The sequence below is a fragment of the Pimephales promelas genome, chromosome 24 (genome assembly GCF_988280905.1).
Source record: "Pimephales promelas chromosome 24, fPimPro1.hap1.1, whole genome shotgun sequence".
In the NCBI taxonomy this organism is placed as follows: Eukaryota; Metazoa; Chordata; class Actinopteri; order Cypriniformes; family Leuciscidae; genus Pimephales; species Pimephales promelas.
In genome coordinates this window covers 12,526,504-12,551,263 of record NC_142792.1, presented here as the reverse complement: position 1 = coordinate 12,551,263, position 24,760 = coordinate 12,526,504, and the positions used below count along the sequence as shown (strand labels likewise).

At 36.7% G+C, this 24,760-nt stretch overlaps 1 protein-coding gene and 1 long non-coding RNA gene across 4 annotated transcripts in view; both read left to right on the top strand.

Moving 5' to 3' along the window:
• cacna1c (calcium voltage-gated channel subunit alpha1 C) overlaps positions 1 to 24,760 on the top strand; it is a 113,162-nt gene that overhangs the window by 16,514 nt on the left and 71,888 nt on the right. For all 3 annotated transcript variants that reach the window (XM_089127146.1, XM_089127144.1, XM_089127145.1), the window contains exons 2-3: positions 18,675 to 19,017; positions 21,390 to 21,495. In XM_089127146.1, coding sequence (XP_088983272.1) covers positions 18,675 to 19,017; positions 21,390 to 21,495 — 449 coding nt within the window. The remainder of the gene's footprint in view (positions 1 to 18,674; positions 19,018 to 21,389; positions 21,496 to 24,760) is intronic.
• On the top strand, positions 11,903 to 14,466 carry LOC148965181 (uncharacterized). The gene is made up of 3 exons (XR_016150070.1): positions 11,903 to 12,476; positions 13,531 to 13,643; positions 13,808 to 14,466. It is a non-coding gene; the product is annotated as an uncharacterized LOC148965181 (long non-coding RNA).

The window sequence follows — 24,760 nt, the reverse complement described above, 5'->3', positions numbered from 1 at the left end:
TTGTAACTGGAAGTTGGTGTGGGATGTCGAAGTACTTGTATTTTGTATTCATACTTGGAGGGACATTTTATTCGACACAGATTTTGTTGTCATCCGATATTTTTGATGGATTTCCTGGAAGAGAATCACTGTAAACAAATGTTGTCAACATTTAGGAGGACTTCAGCAAATACATTTGCCTCACATCTAACAGACGCAAGCTAAACAACACAATACTACATTCATGAAAACATCTTCTCCTGGAGAAGCACCTAAAATCTGGCTAATTGTGTAATATATTTCTTTGTGTTTGTTCATGGCAGGTTTGATCTTTCTGCTTGTCTGTTTATGCAGCTGCTCACACATACACACATGTGCATGACTCTTATCTGATTATAGACGGACAGGCTCTGGGTAGTGTACGTAAGTGGCATGTGGCCATAATTGCGTGTATGTTAATCTTGTCCTTAGTATGCAGGTGATTTAATTGATTAATTTTTTGAATACATTGTGAGTGGAAATATATTATCCCAGAGCACAATTTGCTGTGTTGTAATTAGATGTTGAAGAAACGTGGCCTGCTAATGAAATGCCTGAATTTCCTCAAGGTGCCCTTCAGGTGCAGTGGAAGGTTGGCCCAGAAGGAAGTGTGGGTGTGTTTTATGCCTGATGAACTTCAGTTCTTCTGCCGAATCCAGGAATCCTGTTGGATTTTTTGTGAGGATGTAATTGTTCATGGAAAATGAATAGGGGGCATGTTTCCAAAGAATAAAACCTTTTCCTTTTTTCCTCTTTTCCTCAAACACATTGTCTCGCTTTGTACTCAGTGTTGTTTAGATGGTTTTGGATACAGTATGTCATTTGGAGACCACAAATGAGATGCTTTCATTGCTGGGAAGACCAATGTGAGTTGAAAAGAAAGAAAGCATTTGGATTACTTCCACTGCTGTCAACCATGTGCTGCTTTCTGGGGAACTTTTCATGACCTGATTGATTTCTATGAACAAGCTGTTAAAAGGATCATTCTTTTCATACCGTGCTTTTTGGCCCTCATGATATGTTGAAAAAAAGTGGTTTGGCTTAGATTTTTGCATCAGGATGTCTATTATTTCAGGTGCAGCTATGTTTGAAGTGAGTGAAAATGTGGTAAAGATGCATGGTGCCAAAATAACTTTTAAATACGTTAATTGGTCAGCTTGCAATTTAATTACTAATATTTAAAACACTGCATTTTATACTTTCCCATGTTGCTGAACAATAAATGTTCAATGAATAGGTGGTAGATCAGTAGCTGACCTTGAACCTTTATTAAATACATGTTAGTGTTAATTTAAATTAGAAAGTTTTGAAATTGAATTGATTTCTCATGATATATTTTTTTTCTTACACGGTGGAGTGTGGTTGAGTTGACCAGCTAGATATGATGATAAAAAATGAAGTGTTTAAAATTAAGTGAGGCTTGTTTAATGTGTCATCTAGAAATTGATGCCAAAGCTGATGAATTTACTTATTTTTGGGTTAATTTCTTGAGGCTGCCATTAACTGAGGGGAAAGAACTTGGGACAGACTGAAAACAACATTGAGGAAATTTAACAGGACAAAATAGGATTACATATCTCAGCCAAGATCTTTTTTTCATTTTTGATTTGAGGGTGACAAGTATGTATTAAGGGGTGCAACATCTTGTCACTGTGTATTTGAACCTGTAAAGATGTCCTTAGTACATCCATGCCACTTTGAGGGCACTGGATTATAAAATATTTTGTAAAATTATAAAATGTCTTTACTGCCTCTTTTGATTAATTTAATGCTTCCTTGCTGTTGCTCATACATTTCTTAAAAAAAAAAAAAAAAAAAAACTCTTATTGACCCCAGAGTGAGAGTGTAAACAATTGAACTCAATCCTCTTGAGAGAAATTTTAGTCCATGTTTCGAATGTAATGTGAGATTATTTTTCTCAGGGCAAGACATACAGTGAATGTGTATAATTAATAATTCAAGATCGTTTTGACAGTACACTGCGGTCAATGCTAATAGATTTACACTCTAGAATCAATATTTTAACAGCAACAATGCACAATTGTGATCCACAATTTCACATCAAAAGAAAAATAATCTGTCTGAGTCATTGTTTTAGATTTAAAATACTTTCAGATGTGAATAGTGTTTTATAACAAATCGTTCATTCAACCAAATCAGTGTTGACCAAGAGTTTAGAGATTCTTATCAGTCTGTATGAATTTGTTAATTTTTTGTTTTGTTTGAGATAGATTCATTTGAGCCTAAATACCAAGGCATGTTGTAAATGTCTGGTGGGCTCTGTCTTATTAAAATCAGGACCAGAATCCTGTCCCACCAACTAGAACTAATGAATAACTCAATTTTATTTGACCGTAATGGAAGTCTGTGCTCTGAAGGATCCAGTTGCACATTCCAACAGGACCCAAACCTCAGTTTAACACCTCTGATTAATACAGTCTGCAGTTTGATCACTGGGGAACAGGTAGTGGTTGAGCGCTGGGGCTGGGCCGCAGCCAGAAGTAATGTATCGGGATTTGTATTCATTACAGATACACTGTGGGCTCTCCTGTCTCAGTGCCAGGATAAGAGAGATGGAAGAGCGGCCCGGTGCAGTATGAGCACAAGGAGCGAGTGAGCACACTACTGGAATATGAATAAGAGCGAGAGAGAGAGAGAGGGGGGCAGATTCATTTTCCTATTGTCAGCTTCAGCTTTCATTCTGTCAGTATCCTGCTCACCTTTTGGATGTGCCAATCAGCTTTGTGGGTATAATATCATGTTAAACCTCTGCTTTCTCTCAGAAATGCACTGCTCCATTTGAAGTGCGATCTTTTATCCCTAAATCTCAGCAGCGGCCTTGTAAATTATGATATGAGACATGTAGGTTCTGACCTTAGAGCAGCTGATGTGTCAGGCAGATGGTGCTGAGGGTCTTTGGGCCCCCTTACCTGTTAGAAACACACTGGTCCTGTTTGTAAAATCATTCTAATGATGTAAATGTCTTTCCCAGCATACCCTAGTCTTGTTCTGAATTATCAGCAGTTGCAGTTCATTTTTAAGTCAACATTAAATCAAATTTCCCAACATCCTTTAGTTCAATTCAATTCAAATTTATTTGTATAGCGCTTTTCACATTACATATTGTTTCAAAGCAGCTTTACAGAAAGTGCATTTCAGAAATGTACATAAAAAAATAAAAATAAATAAATAAACCATTTATTTAATCATGTAATAATTTAGGGCATAACATATCGCCGGCGTTGAGTCGTCTCATCGCAGGTGTTTGGGCATCTGAAGTCTCCGTGAGAGGCTGGATACAAACTGGAGCTGACGAACGCCATTTTTCTCGGGACTCACGTCCCGAGATAACAGCAGAAAAGCAAATGGGAATAAGTAGCATAGCTGATATTCATAATGATTTCCATTACACTAGAGTAGATGTTGAAAACTTGAAGACAGTGACTTTGGCGTCCCAGAGTCACCCCCCTCCGTCCCCCACTCAACTCAGCCCAGCTTACGGACCTCTACATCCCTCCTGCTGCTGAGAACTAACAGCAATCTCTCCGCTACCCAACCATTTACGTGCCAACCTGTTTGACTAAGGCAGTCGAGCCCCACTGGTGCATTAATGCTGTTTCAGTGGCAACGGTTCCGGATGGCATACCACCTACCGCAAAACACAATTTCTGCCCAACCACCCATCATTCACGCAATATCCACAGGAACGTAATGACTGTAAATACTATGCAACCTATACAAATAACCTAGAGACTCTTCAAGTTTTATATTAAATTTGATCTGATTCTACATAGGACTAAAAGGTAAGCATTATGTGAATGCTTTGCTAAAGAGATGCGTCTTTAATCTAGTTTTAAACTGGGACACTGAATCTGAGCCTGAGACAATATCAGGAAGGCTATTCAAGAGTTTAGGAGCTAAATGCAAGAACGCCCTAAGAACGTCCACTAATTTGATCAGACAAGTGTCCCAAGAGTTTTACGTGGTTTGTAAAGTTGTATCCTGTTACGCAGTTTAGATGTTATGGGAAGATGGAGGCGGGAACCGGCGAACATTCAACAATTTAATAATAAAATAAACAAATACTAAACGAAAGTAAAAGGCAGAAGCTCCTCACGGATGACTGCTGTCACATAATAAAACACCAACAAAACAAAACACTGGTTCAGGCCTGTTCCTCTCTCGATCTTCAGTGTCGTTGCTCCTCCTTTATGCTTCCACTCCTCCGTGAGAGATGCGAGACCGGTGCGTCTCAGAGGTGTCATTCATTATCACTGGCCTCGTGCCGTTCTCTCACGTCCCCCGGCCTCATCCTGCTCGCCACATATCCAAACAATGTAATTTTTTATTGAAATGTTAACCTATGCATGGATGATTTGTTAATAAGGTTATTAAGATGTATTTAGAAAAGAGATGAAAGGGTAAATTTCCATTTAAGTTTTTGTGAACCTCTAATTATTTTATGCTAAATATTTTTTATAACATTACAGTTGGTAACAGTTGGTAATGCTGTTAAATCCTTTCTTTAAATTCCCCTATACATTTCATATTGGCATTTAAAACAGCAGCGCGTGTGAAGTGAATTTGAGCTGTAATGGATGTATCTGATGATGAAGGATCCAGATCCTCAAACAAACAGGACTCTGGGCTGTAGCCTGACCTAAGTTTGCTTTGCTTTTCCTGTCATTGTACGCATAAGCAGCCCTTAGGCTTTTCATCTAATGTTATAGCTCAGAGGAATGAGGTAAGACTCTTCAGGGTCAATAGAGAAGTCATTTCAGGACTGGCAGAGATGATGAATTATCAAGCTTGTGCTTGTTTTTTTTTTCTTCTTCTCTGCTGCGCTGTTGCTTTTGACTCTCTGCCTGTCTGCGGTTTGTGTGCGTAACAGATGTCAATGACGGCGTCTCTGTGAGTCTGGCAGTCAGTTTTTATTTTATAGTTCAACCTTCCCCTAAGTAGTTTTTCAAAGAACTATCTGACCCTTTCCATGAATTAAATCCTGGAAGAACCATTTCCGAGGGTTGGGGTTATATCAGAGGAATGACAGCCGTAGTTTCCTCGCAAAGGCTTGATTCCCTTGTTTTAATGTCAGAAATGGCTAGGAATTTTTTCCACCACCTCATTTTGCCCCCACCAGCCCACCCTTTCTCATGTGACCTTTCACCATTCCCTTCTAACACACACACACACACACATACACACAACACACAGGTGTGCAGAAGGGTCAGTGCGGTCCCAAACCTTCCTCTTCGTCTTCTTGGACCCCAAAATAACTCTGCTGTTCTAATTAACGTAATTAATTTCACTTATAGCAGTTAATTATTTCAGAATGGGTGAAGAACAGAGCGCTGGAATGAAGTGAGAGAGCGAGAGATGAAAAGAGAGAAGGTGGTGGTCTCAGGAGTCTGTCTAATCTTGGTTTAGGGCAGTGGAGGAAGATTAGAGCTACTCATGCACTCCTGCAGAAAAGACGTGAACCCAATTACATCTTCTGTCTTTTTTTCTGCTTCTCTCCCTATTTTAGCCCTCCTGAGTGCTGCCGTGAGCGCCTGTGTGTAATGATGACTGTTAAACTGGCTAATAACATCTCAGAACTGAAAAGAGTTTAGGTCAGCTCAACCCAGTTCCTGTTACAGTCCTGTTACAGGTGGTCAAATATGCATACTTCCTTGCACCAGCATATTTAAAAAGTTGTAAGCTATGGCAGCTCTTGTCAAGTATAAAGGCCTTTTGACACCAAGAATGATAACTAAAGATAACTCTATTAGTGTCCGCACCAACATGTGATAATCTTCTGTTATTATAAGTAAAAAAAATATATATAAAATAAAATCTATATGTAATATAACAGGTTTGGAACAACTTGAGAGTGAAATAATGACTGAATTAAAATTTTTGTGTGAACTATTTATATTTAAAAAAATATTTATATTAAAGTACAGGAAATTGGATGTTGCATTCACATAGTGTTTGAGATTGACAACTGTTTTACATACAGGTGTGAGTCACCAGTTCGTCCTGTTCATACTACAGTGGACGAGAGCATGATTCAATAGTGTCTATAACATTGGGCATGTCCAAATGCTCCTTTAGATCCCAAAAACAAGCAACAAAGGTGGAACCTGTGCAACTTTTCACAATCACTTCCTTCTGCAGTGCGGCACCATTGAGGGTCAAAGGAATTATAACTTACCTTGTGAACTGCAGCCTTTTTTCTCTTCTCTTTCACACGGCAATAAATGCAGTAGAATGACGATCACATTTTTCTTCTTATTATTATTCAGACCTATTCAAACCACAAAGGATACATCACTATGGCATGATGGAAAGACTAGTGCCTTATTAGTCAACACAGCAGAGAGTTGGACCAGGAAATAGTACTATTGGAAGTTCAATGCGTCAAATAGTGCAAATAGTGACTGATATGTGTGTGATGTGCTGTATTGTGTCTCTTTAAGTATGTCATTGTTATTCTAAATCTAAACCACATTTAGGTATCCTCTCAGAAATAAATTGCAACAATTCTAGAGTACAACCGCTTATCACTACGGCAGTACCTTTTTACCCCTAAATGGTTCATTGTAGTACCTTATGGGTACATATTATAAGTCTGATGCAGTAATATGCACATTTTCAAGATAAAGGGCAACTTTGTGCCACCTTTTAATGGTACTGCCCCAACGACAAGCTTTTGTTCCCCCACATGCACCTTTTTTCTGATAGTGTAGTTGCGGGCTCAGTTTATGTTTCCAATTTTTTGTCCTGTGCTACTTTCCTCTTTTTTCTTGTTTATATTTCCTGTTTAGCACATAAATCCAAAATCCTGAAAATGTTAGCTTGTCACATTGTCATGGTCATATTCTTTCATAACTAAACAATAATGACAACTGTGTTCTGCTGTTTTGAACGTAACCACAGTTTCGCCTGCATATTTAAGAGCAACAAAAGTTGTGTGAATTTACCCAAATATTTAAAAATGTAATTCAAGGATTGCCACATACCCTTCACATCACATCACATCACATCACAGAAGAGGGGAAAGGTGTTTAGAGAAAGACAGGAAGAGACAGGGTGAATGAGTTGGACAGAACAGATAGAAAGGAAGAGATGATATTGGCAATGGCGGATGGAGAGGAGAGAAGAGAGAGAGAGAGAGCAGAAGAGATGGTCTGATGAGTTATGTATAATTCAGTAAGTTATACATTATTAAAGAGAGTTCATATTTAGCTGTTATACACACAGGCATAAATTAAGAGAACGAGGGTGAAAGCACGGACAGAAAGAGAGAAATGAAGAGAAGATAAAGTCGGTCTGAATGCGTGTGTGAGGATTTAGGAGAGAAACGGGGTTGTTCAGATCAGCATTAATGCTCCGGGTTAAACGCAGCGTTAATCTGGACCTGCGAGGTTTGTGCTGCGAGGCTCTTTTCGTAACGGAGATTACCGAATCCCTCCCCGGGCCAAACTCCAGTACAGAATTCCAGGACTCTCATTCATGTCTTGAATTTCTTTCTAAAAGCATCGAATTCCATGAAAACCAGCTGCACTTTGGTTGGATTTAAACAGGCCAAACTGCATCACGATGGAACATTTTACTCAGTGTATGAAAGGCCTCATGACGGCATATGTATATGTGTCCAATATATATGAGGCAGTCGTTCAGACGTCTGCAAATGCAGATTTGTGGTTTGGGTTGGAATCAAGTTCAGTTCAGGATCAAGTGCCAATTTTCCAGTTTCCATTCCAGTTTTTGGGTCTTTTTTTATTGTGAAAGCAGGAGTTAATTTAAAGTCCTGTTAAGCCATGGGGCATCAAATAAACAAAAATGATATGTTCTAAAATTAACACTCGCCAAATACAAGTAAAAAATGGCTTCGGCGAGTAAATGCGCGAGTTCCTAGGCCAGTTGGCTGGTAACTTTTTAAAGAATTGCAAAAGAATGAATTATTTTCATTGTAAGAACAATAGTCTGACCCTTTTTGGTGTAAGTGATGGGCATGAATAAATTCAAAAAGTGTGAAAATGATGCTGTCAATTCAGGGAATGTTTTTAAAGGCACTTCTGCTTTTCATTTTTGTGTTTTTTAGCTACAGGCCATCTATCGTAAATACGCTTTAAACAATGGAATGACAATGACAGTATTTATGTTTTATCAATGCACTTTCTGCATTCTGACTACTATTCAGTATGGCAGTACAATGGCAGTGGTTACTAAAATGTGACTTAAATGTGATTAATATTTCATACATGTATTTTTTTTATTCGTCCCACAGTCATGTGCACTCTGTAGATAGCTTAAATTACATCTCTTGTTGATGTTGATGTGAGGTGTGTTTTAACTTTGACAATCAGACTTCTGAATTTCATCTGATAAAACTAGCAAAAATAATAATAATACCATTGGTTTAATTAGACAATGAATAACATTATTGTTGTAACTCAAGAAATTCATAGAAACACACTTTTAGCTCTACTTCAAAACCAAACACACAAATACGAGGAGCATAATACGTTTTGTCGTAGCAAAATAACAATAAATAGGAATCTCATTGTGTAGGTTACTTCTCAATTTCATGGTAGATGTGTTTGAGTATAAGCTACGATCGCTGCCATCTCTCTGGAATCCCTCACTCTCTGGCACCTACCCATGTGTGTCTGTGTTGATGACCAATATTAAACAGACATGCTTTGAACTCCATAGTGACTGTTGTCTGTTTCTTAAAATAACTGGACTGTGACCTTATCTCCTGGTCCTGTAGTCTAAATGTTTGTGAGCAGTATTGGTTTAGGACATCAGGAATGGATGGAAAGAATAAAAACATAATCCAAAGAAAGAAAGAGAAAGGGTATATGTTTGCTTATATAACCAGACTCATTGTAGTGCAAATACCTTGTTTAACCTCATCCCAGTAAAATAGAACAATTAAATAAATACAAGGTTATAATTGTTACAGTTTTCAGTGAAAGCCTCGAGCAGTACCTTAAGAGGACTACTTGCAACATGACCTAACTAGACACGGCACAACTAATTTCAAGCAAGTAATTTGTCTGTTCACACAAAAAGCAGATCTGATGTGCGATGTGGAGCAGCGTGATTAGGACACAACGTTCACTATATGTTAGTGTGTTGGTGGACATTATTTCTAATCTATAGCTTGACGATAAAAAAAGATGAATGAGACGTCAGCATTTTAGTGGATAAATTAAAGTCAGTTTGAAATCAAAACTGACCTATTTACTTTATTAATGTATGTTACTATTATTGTTGACTTTATGGCTGAATTTTTATGAACCACCATTTATTTATTTATTTTCTCTACACCATTATCCCATTCCATCCCATCTTATCAACTTGTTTATATTATCCAAATAAATTAATTTATTTATTTTACAGACGATGTCAGTTTTTTTTCAGTGGCTAAATAATGTTGCTGCTGCTGTGCTCCACTGTTTTGCTGTCTCTGGTGTGTTAATGTGAATATCTCAGGTCAGGATGTGAGTGTGCGTAAGCATTTTAGAAATGTGAGCTCAGGTGTGCGAATGTATGCGTCTACGTCTCAGGTGTATCTGTGTGTAAGTCTCAGGTGTTTGATTTTGTGTGTTTGTTGCCTCGGGTGTGTGTGTATATGTTAATGCTGAATGACGGCTAATTATGTGAGAACACATCCTGGGGCGTGTAAATATGTTGGTGTTGGCATCCTGCTTTGTTAAGGTTTTGTTCATGTTTTGGTGTGTGTGTGTGCGTGTGCTATGGCTGAAGGACCAGTGAAGCGTGTCTGAGCTGCTTGATTTGATTGGCTGGCTTTGATAGCAGTGATGTAATTGAACAGATGGTAATGGATGACACCTTCAGTGTGCCCCGCCTACTCTTCTCATGCCACAATGGCAGAGTTTTTGAATGTGCATCCTAACACAAGCACTGCTGTTGTTTTGTCTGTATCTCTAGCAAACACTCTTTGTGTCAGTGTCTTTCATCGGGGTGTGTATGTGTGTGAGAGAGTCAAAAAATCAAAAGAATCTAATCTTTATTATCCTGTCATTGGCTAATTTTCTTCTCAGCTAGGTCTTTTCTCACTGATATATTCATTTTAGCTTTATGGCTTCAGAACATCATCAACTCCATTTCCCACAATTCCCTACTGAGTCATGAACAGTGAGTATTTCATGCTTTACAGCTCACTACTGCATGTGTGACATCATCGAGCAATGACTCAGTGCCACATTAACTTGGCATCACAACTTTTATGATGCACAGCTCAACCTCACTTTAAAGGGCTTTGTTCCACACATAATATTCTGACACATTAAAATGATTTAAAATTTTGCGAATATTAATAAACCCATTGACCTAACGGAGTTTAAAGTGTCTCATCTGAATGAAGAAAACTTAGGCTAGTTCACCAAGATGCGTTACAAGATCTGTTGATGCCACCATTCAGATGTTTCGCTCTCTGTCACTTCTTCTCTCTCTCACTCTTGCGTTCCTTACCTCAGAAAGAAAGATGACACTTTCTCCCTATGAATCTGGGTTATGCTGGCCTTGTATCTCTGCAGATGAATTTTAAACAGGATGTTATTAATACTGTGTTGCGTTTGTGCGTGCGTGCGTGTGTCGGTGTTTTGGGTCCACAGGGTCCCATGTCTCTTTCTGTGTTTGGATCTTTCTGGAAGTAATGTACTAGGTTTTAAGGCTTAACTTGTGCCCCCTCTGCCACACTATTAAAATCTTAATCTCAATTTCTATAATATATGGATAATTAATGATTGTTTGAAATGATTATTGATCTTTGGATAAATTAAGATGCTTGCAGAGGGCAAGTAGTCAGATGTTGTTGGTTAGCATTGTCCAAGTTGTGTCTTTTTCCACTGATGCCAATTCAACAGTAGCTATGCCCAGGTGAAAAAGACGTTGTATTAAATGTATTAAAAATATATTTGAAATACAAATAGTGTGTTTATAATACATTTGTATTTACAACATGCTTATTTAAAGTGTACTAAAAATTTATTTTATTGCATTTTAGTATATTTCTAAAAAGTATACTAGAAGTACATTGGTAATAAATATATATTTAATTATACTTTTAAGAAATATACTATAGAAAAGCATACTTTTAATGTATTTATAAAAAGTATATTAGTAATATATTGGTAATAAATGTATGCTTTATTATATTTTTAATAAATATGCTAATGATAATTATACTTTAAATGTATTTCTAAAAAGTATATTAGAACTACATTGGTAATAAATATATGTTTAAATACACTTTTAAGAAATACACTATAGAAAAGCATACTTTTAATGTATTTCTAAAAAAGTATATTATTAGTACATTGGTAATAAATGTATTCTTAATTATATTTTTAATAAATATGCTAATGACAATCATGCTTTAAATATGTTTCTAAAAAGTGTACTAGAAGTACATTGGTATTTAATTACATTTTTAAGAAATATGCTAAATACAAACATATTTTAATTGTATTTAAAAATGTTTTACTAGAAACGCAATGCAAATAAATATACACTTAATTACACTTTTAGAAATATGCTAAAAACAAACATAGTTTTAGTGAAATTTTAGTGTATTTACAGAAAGCATACTTGTTGCTAAATTAAAGTATTTTTTGTGTTTACTTTGTGTGTATAGCAATTTGTAACCTTATAACTTATTTAACCTTGTATAGGACTAGAGCAATATATTTTTAATATTTATGTTATACTGTAGCATGTGCTTCAGCTTTAAAAAAATATTGTGAAAAACAACTGAGACATACATCTATATCTATATATATATATATATATATATATATATAAAGTTTAAAAATTACAAGTAATGCACTTCTATACTTCTGCATTAATTAATCAAATAGTCTTTTCCACAAAACAAGTGAATACCAGTACTTGCACACATCAACATAAAAGATCAGGTACATACTAGAAAAACTAAATAAATTTGTTAAAGCTTTACTCTTACATTTGTTTAGCCAAAATGAATAAAAAACCTGTTTATAAAGCATGTTATGTTTATATTAACAGAGTTGTTTCTTTTTTTGTGGCCGTTAGTTAGTTAGTATTTCCAGTTGCATTCATTTGGACCAATCAGAGCTAATCTTTTCAAAACAAGCTTGCCGGCAATTGTCCAATCACACACTGCCATTTGAACTTACATGTTGGGCGGGGCGCAGACAGCGGATACTGACTGTCTGTGGTATCCCATTATAGCTTCGGATATTTCAACAGAAATCATGTATTTTCCAAATTTTGCTTTGTTATTTCACTGACTCTGACCTATGTGGATAGCACCGATCTAATATTAAGAGAACACACGAGCAGATTACCAGGTCGTCAGCTCCCGCGAACAATTTAGCAGTGAAGAGGACAACGCAGAGGTACGCCGCCACGACATGGACAGAGCAAGATACTGCCAGAAAATATCTTACTTCTTGGTGGTAAGTTTATTAGTTTAAGTGATTAGTATAATTGGCTTTATTCTCACTTTGGGTTTAGTTTAAAATATTTTCAGTAGTTGATGACGATGTTCTGTGGATTACTGGCGTTTCTGTTGATTTGACACTAAAGCGAGTTAACGTTTATCCATTGACGTCTATCAACTTAATGTTATAGATCTAGACAGTGAAAACAACTATAAAAACATTGCACACTGTGTTTGCAGAAAAAAAAGGTTATTAATGGTGATTACACAACAGGCTTGATTGTCCCTAAGTAACTTCTTGTGTTTTAAATATTATAATATATTTTAAACTCTAATAAAACTTACACATTTGTGATATTTAATTCATAGTAAAATCTAATTAATTATTAGTAGGCTGTCAGTTTTCATGTCAATTCGATAAATAAATTAAGTTGTAATCACCAACTATAAGCTTTCACAAAACCAATTAAATATCTTGCACTGAGAAATTAAAATGATGTTAAATAATGAAATTAGAGATTTTATATTTAATATTTAGCCTAGCCAAGGAATTTGCACATTGCAAAGACATTTTTTTATTAAACCTAACCGTGAGTAGATGAGGTCAAGTCAAGTAAGTAGTAGTTGATCCTCTTGATTTGTAACTTTTTGTTGGTGAAAAACAACAAAAAAGGCAATAGTGTGTCATGTAGCAGCTAAGTAGCTAAGTGACCTATTATATATTAACACGTATTTGAAAAATGAATATGTATTTTGCCTGATTATGCATTGAATTATGCAATCACATAATCGTGTTTTTCTCGAGGGACTGATTTATATGATTTTATGTGTGGTATTCAGCTTTTTTACATTTAATCAAGTCGTTATCAGCTGTCACCAACTTGTAACTTTCAATAGAATGTTCTGTCTTTATTAATAATGAATAATTAATAATAGCGTGGAAGTTACAGTAATGGTTCATTAAATATGTTTCACCATTTAAACAAAAGACAAATTATATATGAAGAACACAAACTAGTGTTTGTTCTGCCCTAACTTTGTATAACATGCAACTTGATTTTTTCTTGTAGAGCTTCCAGGGATATTATCATCTCTCAAAGAGGCCCTCGAGTCCATGAAACGAGGTTCATTCAGCTCAAGCCCAAGATCATCTGAGCTGTGTCTTCCTGAAACCTCAGAAATGGTTAGAAAATTCTTTATGATAAAGAAAAATCCTATTTGTTATAATAATTATATCTGACTTTTTGTGCATTAAGTGTTCTGAATTTAGTAACAAAGTGACAGCTTTTTATTAGAATTATAAATGAACTAGTTTATACTAATGCTTGTTTTTTTTATTCTTTCCAGATTTCCCTCGGTGGTTCTGATGTCCCCAAAAGAGTCTATGGCAGACTGAAAAAGTCACGAACTTCTCTTTTTACTCAAGATTTGGCCACTTTACTTTTTGCTATTGTATTTCACTTTGTTTGACTTAAAGGATTAGTTCACTTTAAAAAAAAAAAAACCTTTTGCTGATAGCTTACTCGCCCCCATGCCAAGATATCCATGTCATTCTTTCTTCAGTTGAAAAGAAATTAAGGTTTTTGATGAAAACATTCCAGGATTTTCTCCATATAATGGACTTCATTGGGGACCAAACGGTTCAAGGTCCAAAAGACAGTTTCTATGCAAACTGTTCAAAGGGCTTTAAACGATTCCAGACGATGAATAAGGGTCTTATCAAGCGAAACGATCGGTCATTTAAAAAAAAAAAAAGTTTAAGTTTTATAAGCTCAAATGGTCGCCTTGCTCTGTTCTGTTATGCATGTTCATGACTCTCCTATTTGAACTCGTTCATCAAAATTAACAAATCTTTTTCCGAGTCATTAGGTTCATGAATTGACTCGAAAAAAGATTTGTCAGGGCTGCCAACTCTCAAGCATTCAGCACAAGACTCTCGCAATTGAGCCAATTCTCATGCTTTCACAACAAATTGATCAACAAAAATCCCAGTGAAGTCCATTATATGGAGAAAATCCTGGAATGTTTTCATCAAAAACCTTAATTTCTTTTCGACTGAAGAAAGAAAGACATGGACATTTTGGAAGACATGGGGGTGAGTAAATTATCACCAAAAGTTTTTTCAAAAGTGAACTACTCCTTTCAGTTAGTTTATTTATTTATTTATTTTTGTTCTGTTTAATACCTCTGCAAATCAATGCATTTTATGTTAATGTATTTTGTTTAGTTTTCATAATGCTTTACTGATGTAGTGCATTAAAGTTTATCTTTCAAAGAGTGTTTGTGTGTTTTGTAGAAATATTTTTTTACTGGGTTTTGTTGAATTCAAATGTTTAAATGTATTTTTAATACATTAAAATATATTATTTTTATATTAAATGGTTTTTGGAAAAATATATTTTTAATATGTTAATAGTGGGTCCTATAGTGTTCTACTAATACATTATTAATAAGCTGAAATTATATTTAAAATATACTTAGAACGCATTAATCTGAAGCTAAAAATATACTAATGCTGTATTTCTAAAGTCTATTTAAAGTGTATTAAAATACACTTTAAATAAGTGCTATTATATTACATTAAATGTACTTAAAATGGTTCCATTTTAGCACAATTTAGTATAATAAAATATATTACTATTACCTTAAAATTGAACTTAAATACATATTAAAGTACACTTAATATACTTGAAGTTGTTTCAATTTAGCACATTTAATACATATTTAATACGGTATACTTAAAATACATTAAGTATATCAAAATAAGTACAATTTAAATATATTTCCTTTTCACCTGGGTGTACATCGAAAAATACTTTTATCTTTTCTTTTTTTTGAAAGCAAAAAACCATGTGGTGGTTATGGTGCAGTGGATAAGACACATGCCTTTGGTGTGAGAGACCTGGGTTCGAATCCACTGTGAGACACCAATGTGTCCCTCAGCAAGACACTTAACCCCTAGTTGCTCCAGAGGCGTGCGACCTCTGACATACATAGTAATTGTAAGTCGCTTTGGATAATTTGTAAAAGTAGCAGACGCACACTCAAAAACTGTGCAACATCAATTTATCTTGCGACCTTCTTCAGGCGTCTTCATAAAAGCGTCAGCTAAATGAATAAATCTAAATCTAAATGTAAATGTCATGTTTTAGATTTGGTCACCTTTTACAGAAGAATCAACATTAAACTTTTAAACATGTTATTCAGTGTTTTTAACATTTGAAAATTACTGTTTCTTAGACGTGGTGTCTATGCTTTACAGAAAAACTCTATCCAAGGTATGTTGAAGAGATGACAAAGACAGCAAACTGACTAGATACAAGTAATGTAAATGGGTAACCTGCTTATTTTCTGCTTTATGCTGCTGTAGTTTCATATTTTCTCACCTCTAAATATCCCAGTCTTTTTATGTCATACAGATTGTCCCTTACTGGCTAATTGAGCAGAACCCAGCAAATATAAGCTGTATTATGGTCCAGACATCCTGTGCCAAAACAATATCACAGCTTTAACCACACCCCCAAACAATATCCCACGAGATGTGTTTGACTTCAACTGAGGCTGGATTTAACTGATCTGTGAGGGGTAGGAGTTGAAAATGGTGATGTGATGAAAAAGTTTAATTTAGTTTCTCACAGCGAAGCTTGCAGTGTTGGCACACTTTATCTCAGATGAAGTGGATTAGATGCAATATTTGACAAATACACAGACGTTTTTATGTAGAAACAGAAACACTTTTCATTCGATACTTTATGTACTGTTTAATACTTTGCCTGTACAATGGGTAAAGTTTAATCCCAGCCCAATAGCACTCCGTTAACACCTCCAAACAATGCCACAGTGTGATTAAAAGGTGTGTTTATCTTTTTGTTGTGACAAAGATTGTTTTCTCTTAGAGTAATGGTCAAATCATCATCTGACATCCATAATGCAACAGTAGAAAAGCTCTTACTGTACAGCTCAGAGGGAAAGTGAACGAGTGTATGTGTTTTTGTGTGGTGAGATGAATATATGAATGGTGATGCTGACTCATAAACAGTATGCGAAAGAGTGTGTGACTGTGGTGTTAAAATGCACTCATCCATGCAGTGCACTAGATTAACACATGCTGAGGGATATGTGTGTTTAGTTGCTGGAGTGAAAATGATGACATATGGTCAAAAATGCCAAAAAAAAATAAATAAATATATATAATAATAATTAACCTCTGCCCAATCTCATTTAGCCCCCCTCCCTGATTATATTTCAGTGTCATTTTTGCTCATCCAGTACTTGCATAGCTACTTACAAAATGTTAAATAAATAAATGTATATTTACATATTTAAAATAGCTCATACTGTAAGAAAATATATAGGTAAATAAAAATTACATTTGCTAAAGGCTTTTTTATTCATTCATTCCATTGTCATGTTCATGACTAAAATATAAAGATCATTATTTATTTGTTTCAAAAGTTAAATCACTTCCCCTTGCTTATATTGCTCTTTTATGTGTCCATTGTAGTGTTCATTAATTATATTCTTCTAGTTAAAATACAATGTTAATCTTTTTTTAAAGTCACCCTTTATTCAAAAGCTCTGACAGAAGTCCGATACTGATCTCAGATCAGAGTAAAAGGGGATCCCCTGGTGTCTGGGATGCGGTTGCAGAATGTGATTGAATCTCAGTTCATCCATCCATCAGCAATATGGATTCCAAACCGAACAGCTTTAGTGGCTGTCAGAGCTGATGGCTCATACTTTTGAAGGTTTTCAGTGAGGTGCAGATTTGAAATCGTATGATTGTGGGATTTGAAATGTGGTGATTTTTTTTTCTTTTTCTTTTCTTGACGTCCTCTTTTCTTTGGGTGAATTCAAGTTTACAAGTGTATATGTATTGTGTGTGTGTGTGTGTGTATAGCTCTTTTTGTCTTTTTATGGTTTTATGCATGATCGTGTGTCTCATGTTAAAACACAAACTTATTTCCCAATTTGAAAGTGTGTGTGAGAGTGTCTCTCAAGAGAGTGAATTGAATGTGGGTGCTTTAGAATGAGTAGACTGAGATTCTTCCTTTTGAAAGTACTTTTAACCAGAGCATGGCATTACTACGGTAATTAGAGAGTGCGTTTTAGGAGAGTCAGCATGTCATTGAGAAAAGCCCTCTTTGACTGCCTGCATTTCAACAGTCTGATAAGAGACAACAGCCCTTCAGTGCTCTCAAATATACTTTACTGAATCATTATGACCAAAACCCAGCACTTTCTCTTATCTAAAAACGTCTAATTTAAAGCTGAATTATGTCATTTCTGCACCTCTAGCACAATCCTACAAATAACTTCTAGGTAATGCTTGTTTAACTCACCTCATTCTTATATGATGTGTTTCAAACTAATCTAGACTTTGGCTTATTCTGTGAGTGCTGAACCATTTATCACAAAGAGAGGAGGAGAGAAAAAGGAGTGTATAGGATGGGAGAAATTGTCAGTTCTGTGGTTTACTGCTGAGATCTCACTCTGTCTCTCATTTTACACACGCGCCGCACACACACACACACTTCAGTGGGTGGTTGATGGTGGTTCTCTTTAGATTGTATGCTCTTGGACTACATGGAGATGAGACACAGTCCTGCAGGGCTGTCATGTGTGATGTTTAGTGTGATATCATATGAATACTCTGTTGCTAATTGGCCATTATAATTAAACTGGAATACCACAAAACAATTATCATTGTTGCTTCATTGGCTTTTCACAGCTGAAATTGGTTACCCAGGGGACATAAAATATAAACACCAAGGGTATTAAATCTTGGGTTCCTTGGCTTTGAGATTTTACGCTGTACGTTTGTAAAGCCATTTGTGGATTGATGGTCTAATTTGCATATTCACAAGGATGATAACATAGATTGGACAAGTACAGCATGTGACAAACACACAAACTGTTTTAATAACTGCTTGTCCTTCTGGCTGTGGGCTTTTTTGTTATGAAATGAATTTGAGTCTGGGACAAGGGTAAATAAATACAAATATTTTATTATCATCATCATTATTATTTTTATTATTTCACCTTTTTAAATCTACCCTAAAAGACATGACAAAAGATGCCAATTAAATCAATTTATAAAATAAAAAATAAAAATGGATATGACCTTCACAGAACTTAGTGTTTTGTGTAGAAGTTCCTTTTGTGTGTGTTTCTGCTCAATGCTCATTCACTGTTTCCTTCTCTTCCTCTTCAGGCTCCAACTATTCCAGTCCGTCGTTGGCTCCGGTCCCCAGTCTGAATGAGGACGAGGGTGTGGGGGGCGGGGGTGGGGTGTTGGGTCTTGCACCTGAACACATTCCCACCCCTGGCGCCCCCCTTAGCTGGCAGGCAGCCATCGACGCGGCACGGCAGGCCAAGCTGATGGGCACCACCGGAGCCCCGATCTCCACCGTGAGCTCCACGCAGCGCAAACGCCAGCACTACACCAAACCCAAGAAACAGGCCAGCACTGCCTCCACACGCCCACCCCGAGCCCTTCTCTGCCTCACTCTTAAAAACCCCATCCGCAGGGCGTGCATCAATATCGTGGAATGGAAGTATCCTTTTCTGAACTCTGACCTGCTGATATAACATACTACTGTTCAGAGGTTTAGGGTCGGTAAAAAGTTTAATGTTTTGAAAGACGTGCCTTCATTTAATCAAAAATAGAGTAAAAACAGTTATATTGTAAAATACCATTGCAATCTATAATTGTTTTCTATTTTAAAATTGTGCTAAATTCCTGTGATGGCAAATCAGAATTTTCTGCATTATTACGCCAGTCATCATTGTCACATGATTCTTTTTAAATAAGTCTGATATGCTGATTTGCTGCTCAAGAAATATTTCTTATTATTATTATCAATGTTGTGCAGCTTAATGTTTTTGTGGAAACTGTAATCCGGTTGATTCTTTAATGACTGGAAAGTTCAAAAGAACATCATTTATTTGAAATAGACTCAGTTACATTCTTTCCTGTGAGTTTTGGTCAATATAATGCATCCTTTGGTAAATTAAAGTATTAATTACTCTATTTAAAGAAAGTACTGATCCCAAACTTTGAACAGTAGTGTGTATATTGTATCTGACCACATATTTAGTTTGAAAGAGCGCACATGAGTATGACAAGCTGGTGAAGTGAACTGATGCTCAAACTGATGTCACATTAGAGAGCAGCCAATACTTATGAAGGTTCGGTTTTATCTTTAATTTATACATTTGTATTCTTGGCAGACACTTTCCTCCCTGACCGACAAAAACCCCTCACATTGACATTGGGTTTATGATGATTGCTTCAGCAGGTAGCAGAGGATACTGTTGTTTTTTTGAGTGTCATTTTATCAGTGTTACAAATACACAATGCTCATAAACTCTTCAGGAAAAATGTCTCAGAATTAGATCTCAGTCGTAAATGCATCTGCTTGTTATCTGCTTGTTAGAATTACAGATGCATTATAGCCACTTTATTACACCTTACTGGTGTAAATGCAATATTTTCTGGTTTGCTTTTATAGTGTTTTTGTGTAATGGTGTAATTTGGATATGATTCCCTCTCCAAATTCCAAAAAGGGTTAAATCAAGATTAGCTTTGAGTCATTTAAATTCTCCCCTCAACTGTCCTTTTACTTGAGACTGTAGGACAGCATGTTCCCCTGTCCTTTTCCCCTTTCTTCTCTCCCTTTCTCTTTTTTTCCCCTCTTACAGTTTTGTGTAATAATTTCGGCCCACAAGAGACACCGATAGGCCCCCAACCAGGAAAATATGTTAATGAGGATTGATTGGTTGAGTAAAATGCTTCATTCATCAGGAAAAGGAGATCCAGCTCCCATTCACAGTTTCAGCCAAGAACTGATCACATCATCAAAGATTTCCTCATAAATTCACAAACCGGCATGAGGGAACGGCTGAACTGCGGAGACAGTGAAATATTTCCCCTCATTAGCTTCTGTGGGATATTTTATAAAAGTTAATCTTTTGCCGGTCCCATCCATATTTGTCTTCAGTCTTGCACACACTTGACTGGATCTGTATCTCCAGAGACTCCGGAGCCTAGCTCTCCTGTCTTTGGCTCTGTTGCCATGCCAACAGCTCCTCTCAACAAGCTGAACAGGTCCACGCGTACACACACACACACACACACACACACACACAAATATATTCACCCCTCCCACATTCAAACACAAATGCACACGCATATTGACCCCTCCTACAAACACGCATTCGGTCATGCACATTCATACTAAATCCACCATCAAGCAGCTTTCATATATAGAAGTGTTATTTATTTCATTGTAAGAGCTTTAAAGATAAAATTCAGTTTGGGGCTGCATACAATGGGCTGTTTTTACTCCCTTAGGGACCTGAACTACTGATCTACAAGCATGTTTATCTAAACGGGTTACAGGGTCTATGGCTCTGTAATTCTGAACTAACCACAGAGAGCCATAACTCAAGGCCCAGACGGCAGATACAAGAGAAACATCCAGAAAAACAAGAACACATCTGTTTCTCCTCAGGACACGTGCCATGCGACTCAACACCCATCTCGGAGAAATCCATTCCTGTAACAAATGATGACACAGTTTGATTGCATTTCCAGCAGAACTGAAAGCCAAACAAACAATTTGGCCAGTGAAAAGAGAGAGAGAGAGAGAGAGAGGGAGGAAAAGGGTTGGGGGTTGGGGGGTGGTGAAGATCGTTGTCTTGATGAAGGCCAGGTTTTTGACGAGCTCAGCCGTGCTATTAATGGAAAAGAAAAGAAAAAGAGTTGGATGGAGGAAAAAAGACAATAGTGGATCTGGACCCTTAGACACTATCGTCTGCAATGTTAAGAGTTAACATGCACTGTACTGTATGTCTGTGTGTATTCTCCTTTTGTTTTGTGTATGCACCAGCTCTGATGTCATTTCCTTTAACATTGACTCCTCAGACCGTTTGAAATCATAATTTTGATGACTATTTTTGCAAACTGTGTGGCCTTAGCTGTCTACATCCCTTTCCCCGAGGATGATTCCAACGCAACCAACTCAAACCTGGTAAGTAAAGTGTAAAAAATGATGATGATTTGATAGTAATCACAATGACGCTGCTCATTATGATTCTCTTTATAATTATAATGTTTGTGCTGCTCCTGGTAGTACTCGTGTATATATATGCCAATTATAGTGAGAATGAGTATGTGTATTGGTTGTGATGGTGATGATGATTTTGATGGTTATGTGAGGGAGTGATGGTGGTAATAGTGATTAATATTATGTGGTAATGGTGATAATATCACTGATTATGGCAATGATAGTAGAATTTAGGATGGTTGTGACAGTGATGTAATGGTGAAGATAATACTGGTTGTGACTAAAGGCCAATTTATACTTCTGCGTAGGGTGCGCGCAGCAGGTACGGCGTAGCATACGCACAGACGCGTACCATACCGCGTACCCTTCGTCGTAGCCTGACGCGCACCTCCTCAAAAATGTAACCACATGTCGCGACAACGCGGACCGCAAGATCTGTGATTGGTCGGCTTGGTAGCATCGCATTTCCTCCTACGCATTTCCGCACATACCATCTCACGCATTTCCGCACGCACCATCTCCTTCGACGTCTTCTCTCATTTCTGCCTTTTAGTTTTAGTAAATTCATTAAAATTAACTGTTTTTCCACTTCAATAAGCACCAACTCCAACATGATCCACTCTCTTTTACTCGCCATTGCTAGTAACCTAGCCGCGATGAATCTAAACACAGAACATTAATGCCCTCCGCCGCCAACTAGTGTTTCGGAGCAGTACTGCAGAGCAACCAAGACCTGAACGCAGAAGTATAAATGCTCACGACGGCGTCGCCTACGTGCGTAGCCAACGGCGTACCCTCGACGCAGAAGTATAAATTGGCCTTAATTGATAATGGTAATGGTGGTGGGGATGATTGTGGTTATAATAATGTGAGGATGGTATTGTTGATGATAGTGGTGATTTTGCATATGCGATGATGGTTTTAGTGGTGAGAAATGAAAATGGTTGTCTTGGTAATGATTATGGTGGTGATGATGATTATGCCAATGATAGTAGCAACGAGCATAGTGTTGGTTGTGATGGTGATTTGACAATGCTGATGGTAGTGGTGATGACTGGTGAGGATGATTCAATGGTGGTGGTGATGTGACTGTAGTGGTGACAATAATAATGGTTGCAACAGTTATGATATTGATGATAGTATTATATTGTGGTAATGTGATGATGGAAGTGGTTAGATGGCAGTGATGATATGGTAATTATAGTTGTGATCAGTGTTGGGGAAAGTTAAATCTTACATTACATCAAAGCGACTGTACATGCGTTTTAGAACTTATGCTGAATTTTAAGATCTTGAAGTGCGTATTGCTGAAACTAGAATAGAGAGAATGGAGCTCTGTAAGCCTGAGAACAGCCTGTGTGCTTCAGTGCTCAATGTACAGTACATTCAGCTTGGATGAATGCGGAACGATGGAGTGTGTGGTTAATCTGGATGTTTGGCTGTGGAAAGAGTTCTCAGACCTCTCAGAGCTTCATGCCGTAGCCCGAGTAACACTAATCCATCTACCCATCAGCTTTGAGATCTGAAGCTACATTGTATTCCTGTATCCACAGTTTTAAGGGCATGCTGCTAATGGCCAAGCAGCGATTGAGCTTACATTTGCAGCAGTCTTGGTTAATTTAACTTGGTATTTTATGAGGCAATAAACTGCACCCCATGAAGCATTTGAGAATTACCTATCTGAGAAATAACTGTACTATATAAATAAAATAGTGGTGTAACGATACCCTCATTCAATAGATATCACGATACTGAACTCACAAAACAATATTATTGCGCTACTCCAAGACATATGGTAAAAGGTTAAAAACCTTTTGGACTTGGTGACACCAGAATCTCCCAAAAAATATTTACGATTCTGAAGCTGAAAATAGATAATTATTTTAGACAAATATGCTTGCACTGACTTGTCACTGACTAGATATATTTAAAATAATGTAGGCTACTTTTTACTGGTACTACTAGAAATTTTGCATCATCAGGAGCCACAAATATACCTCCATTGCATTATACATATATATTCAACATTATATATTGTAGTTTAATGTAGTACTGACACTAAAACTCTTTTTTTTCATACAGTATTTCTTTATTTTGTGTGAACAAGGCCTATACTCAATACAGATTGTCGCTATCCACGAAGTGCTCTTTAAGTATACAATACAATACATTTGAAGTTTATTTTAAAATATTAAAGCACATACAAATAATGCCGAGCTGGCTATATAAGTTGTTGGAAAGTGTAAGGACACCCAATTACGTCATTTACAATGCTTCATGGGAGTGGGCTTTTACTGAATTGATTACATCATGTACAGTGCTTAATGCCAGTGGGTTTTAACCAGTTTATCATTTTCATGGTTGCAGTGTCTTCGCTCATTGTTAAAGCTAGCTCTCCTCACTATTATGGGTAGTGTACTAGTTTTTGTAGGAATTCAGCAATCAAACATGTACACATTGACTTCTTGGCTCAGAGCTGGTAGGTCTGTCATTTAAACCTCTAAATTTTCATTAAACATTTTGAGAAAATGAACTGGAATTTTACTTCCAGAAGCCATATGTTGCTCACTATAGGCAGGTTAGAAGTGCAGCTTCCTTCATTTGATGCATACAGTACACCCATCTTCTTATGGGCTATGAATGGAATCTTTTGATGGGTAGAGGTTGTCATGGATATGGTATCCTTGGTGATGGTAAAATGCACAGCTACCGTGGTAACAATGCAGCCAACCTGCAAAGCAGAAAGTGCATTTACTCTGAACTCTTCGTTAACTATCCACTTATCTGTTGCTCCCTTCCACAGATAGTATGTTTTTCGTTCAACCATAAAACTCTCTCCTCTTGGTAATGTTCACTGATTTGAATAGGACCCATGTGTACAGCAGGTCTAACACATTCATCTCAGACTTAAACTTGCTGGTAAAACTGCATTTTGTGGCATTTAACTTTGTGTAACAAGAAGTCGCTTTCACACCACTTCTCTCAGTGGATAGCCAACACCTGTGGAGCAGCGACTGACAGAAACTCATCAGCAGCCAGACAGCACATATGAAAGGAGGCTAATGTCAAAAACATCATTAATCAAGAAGGAACTTCACACCGTTATTTGTTAGGCTTAACAATCCAGATATCTGGTAACACTTTTCACATCTGCTACAAGAAGCATCAACATTAGGCTTGTTGCTTGAACAAGTAGTCGAATAATTGGTTTTAAGAAAACCTATATAAT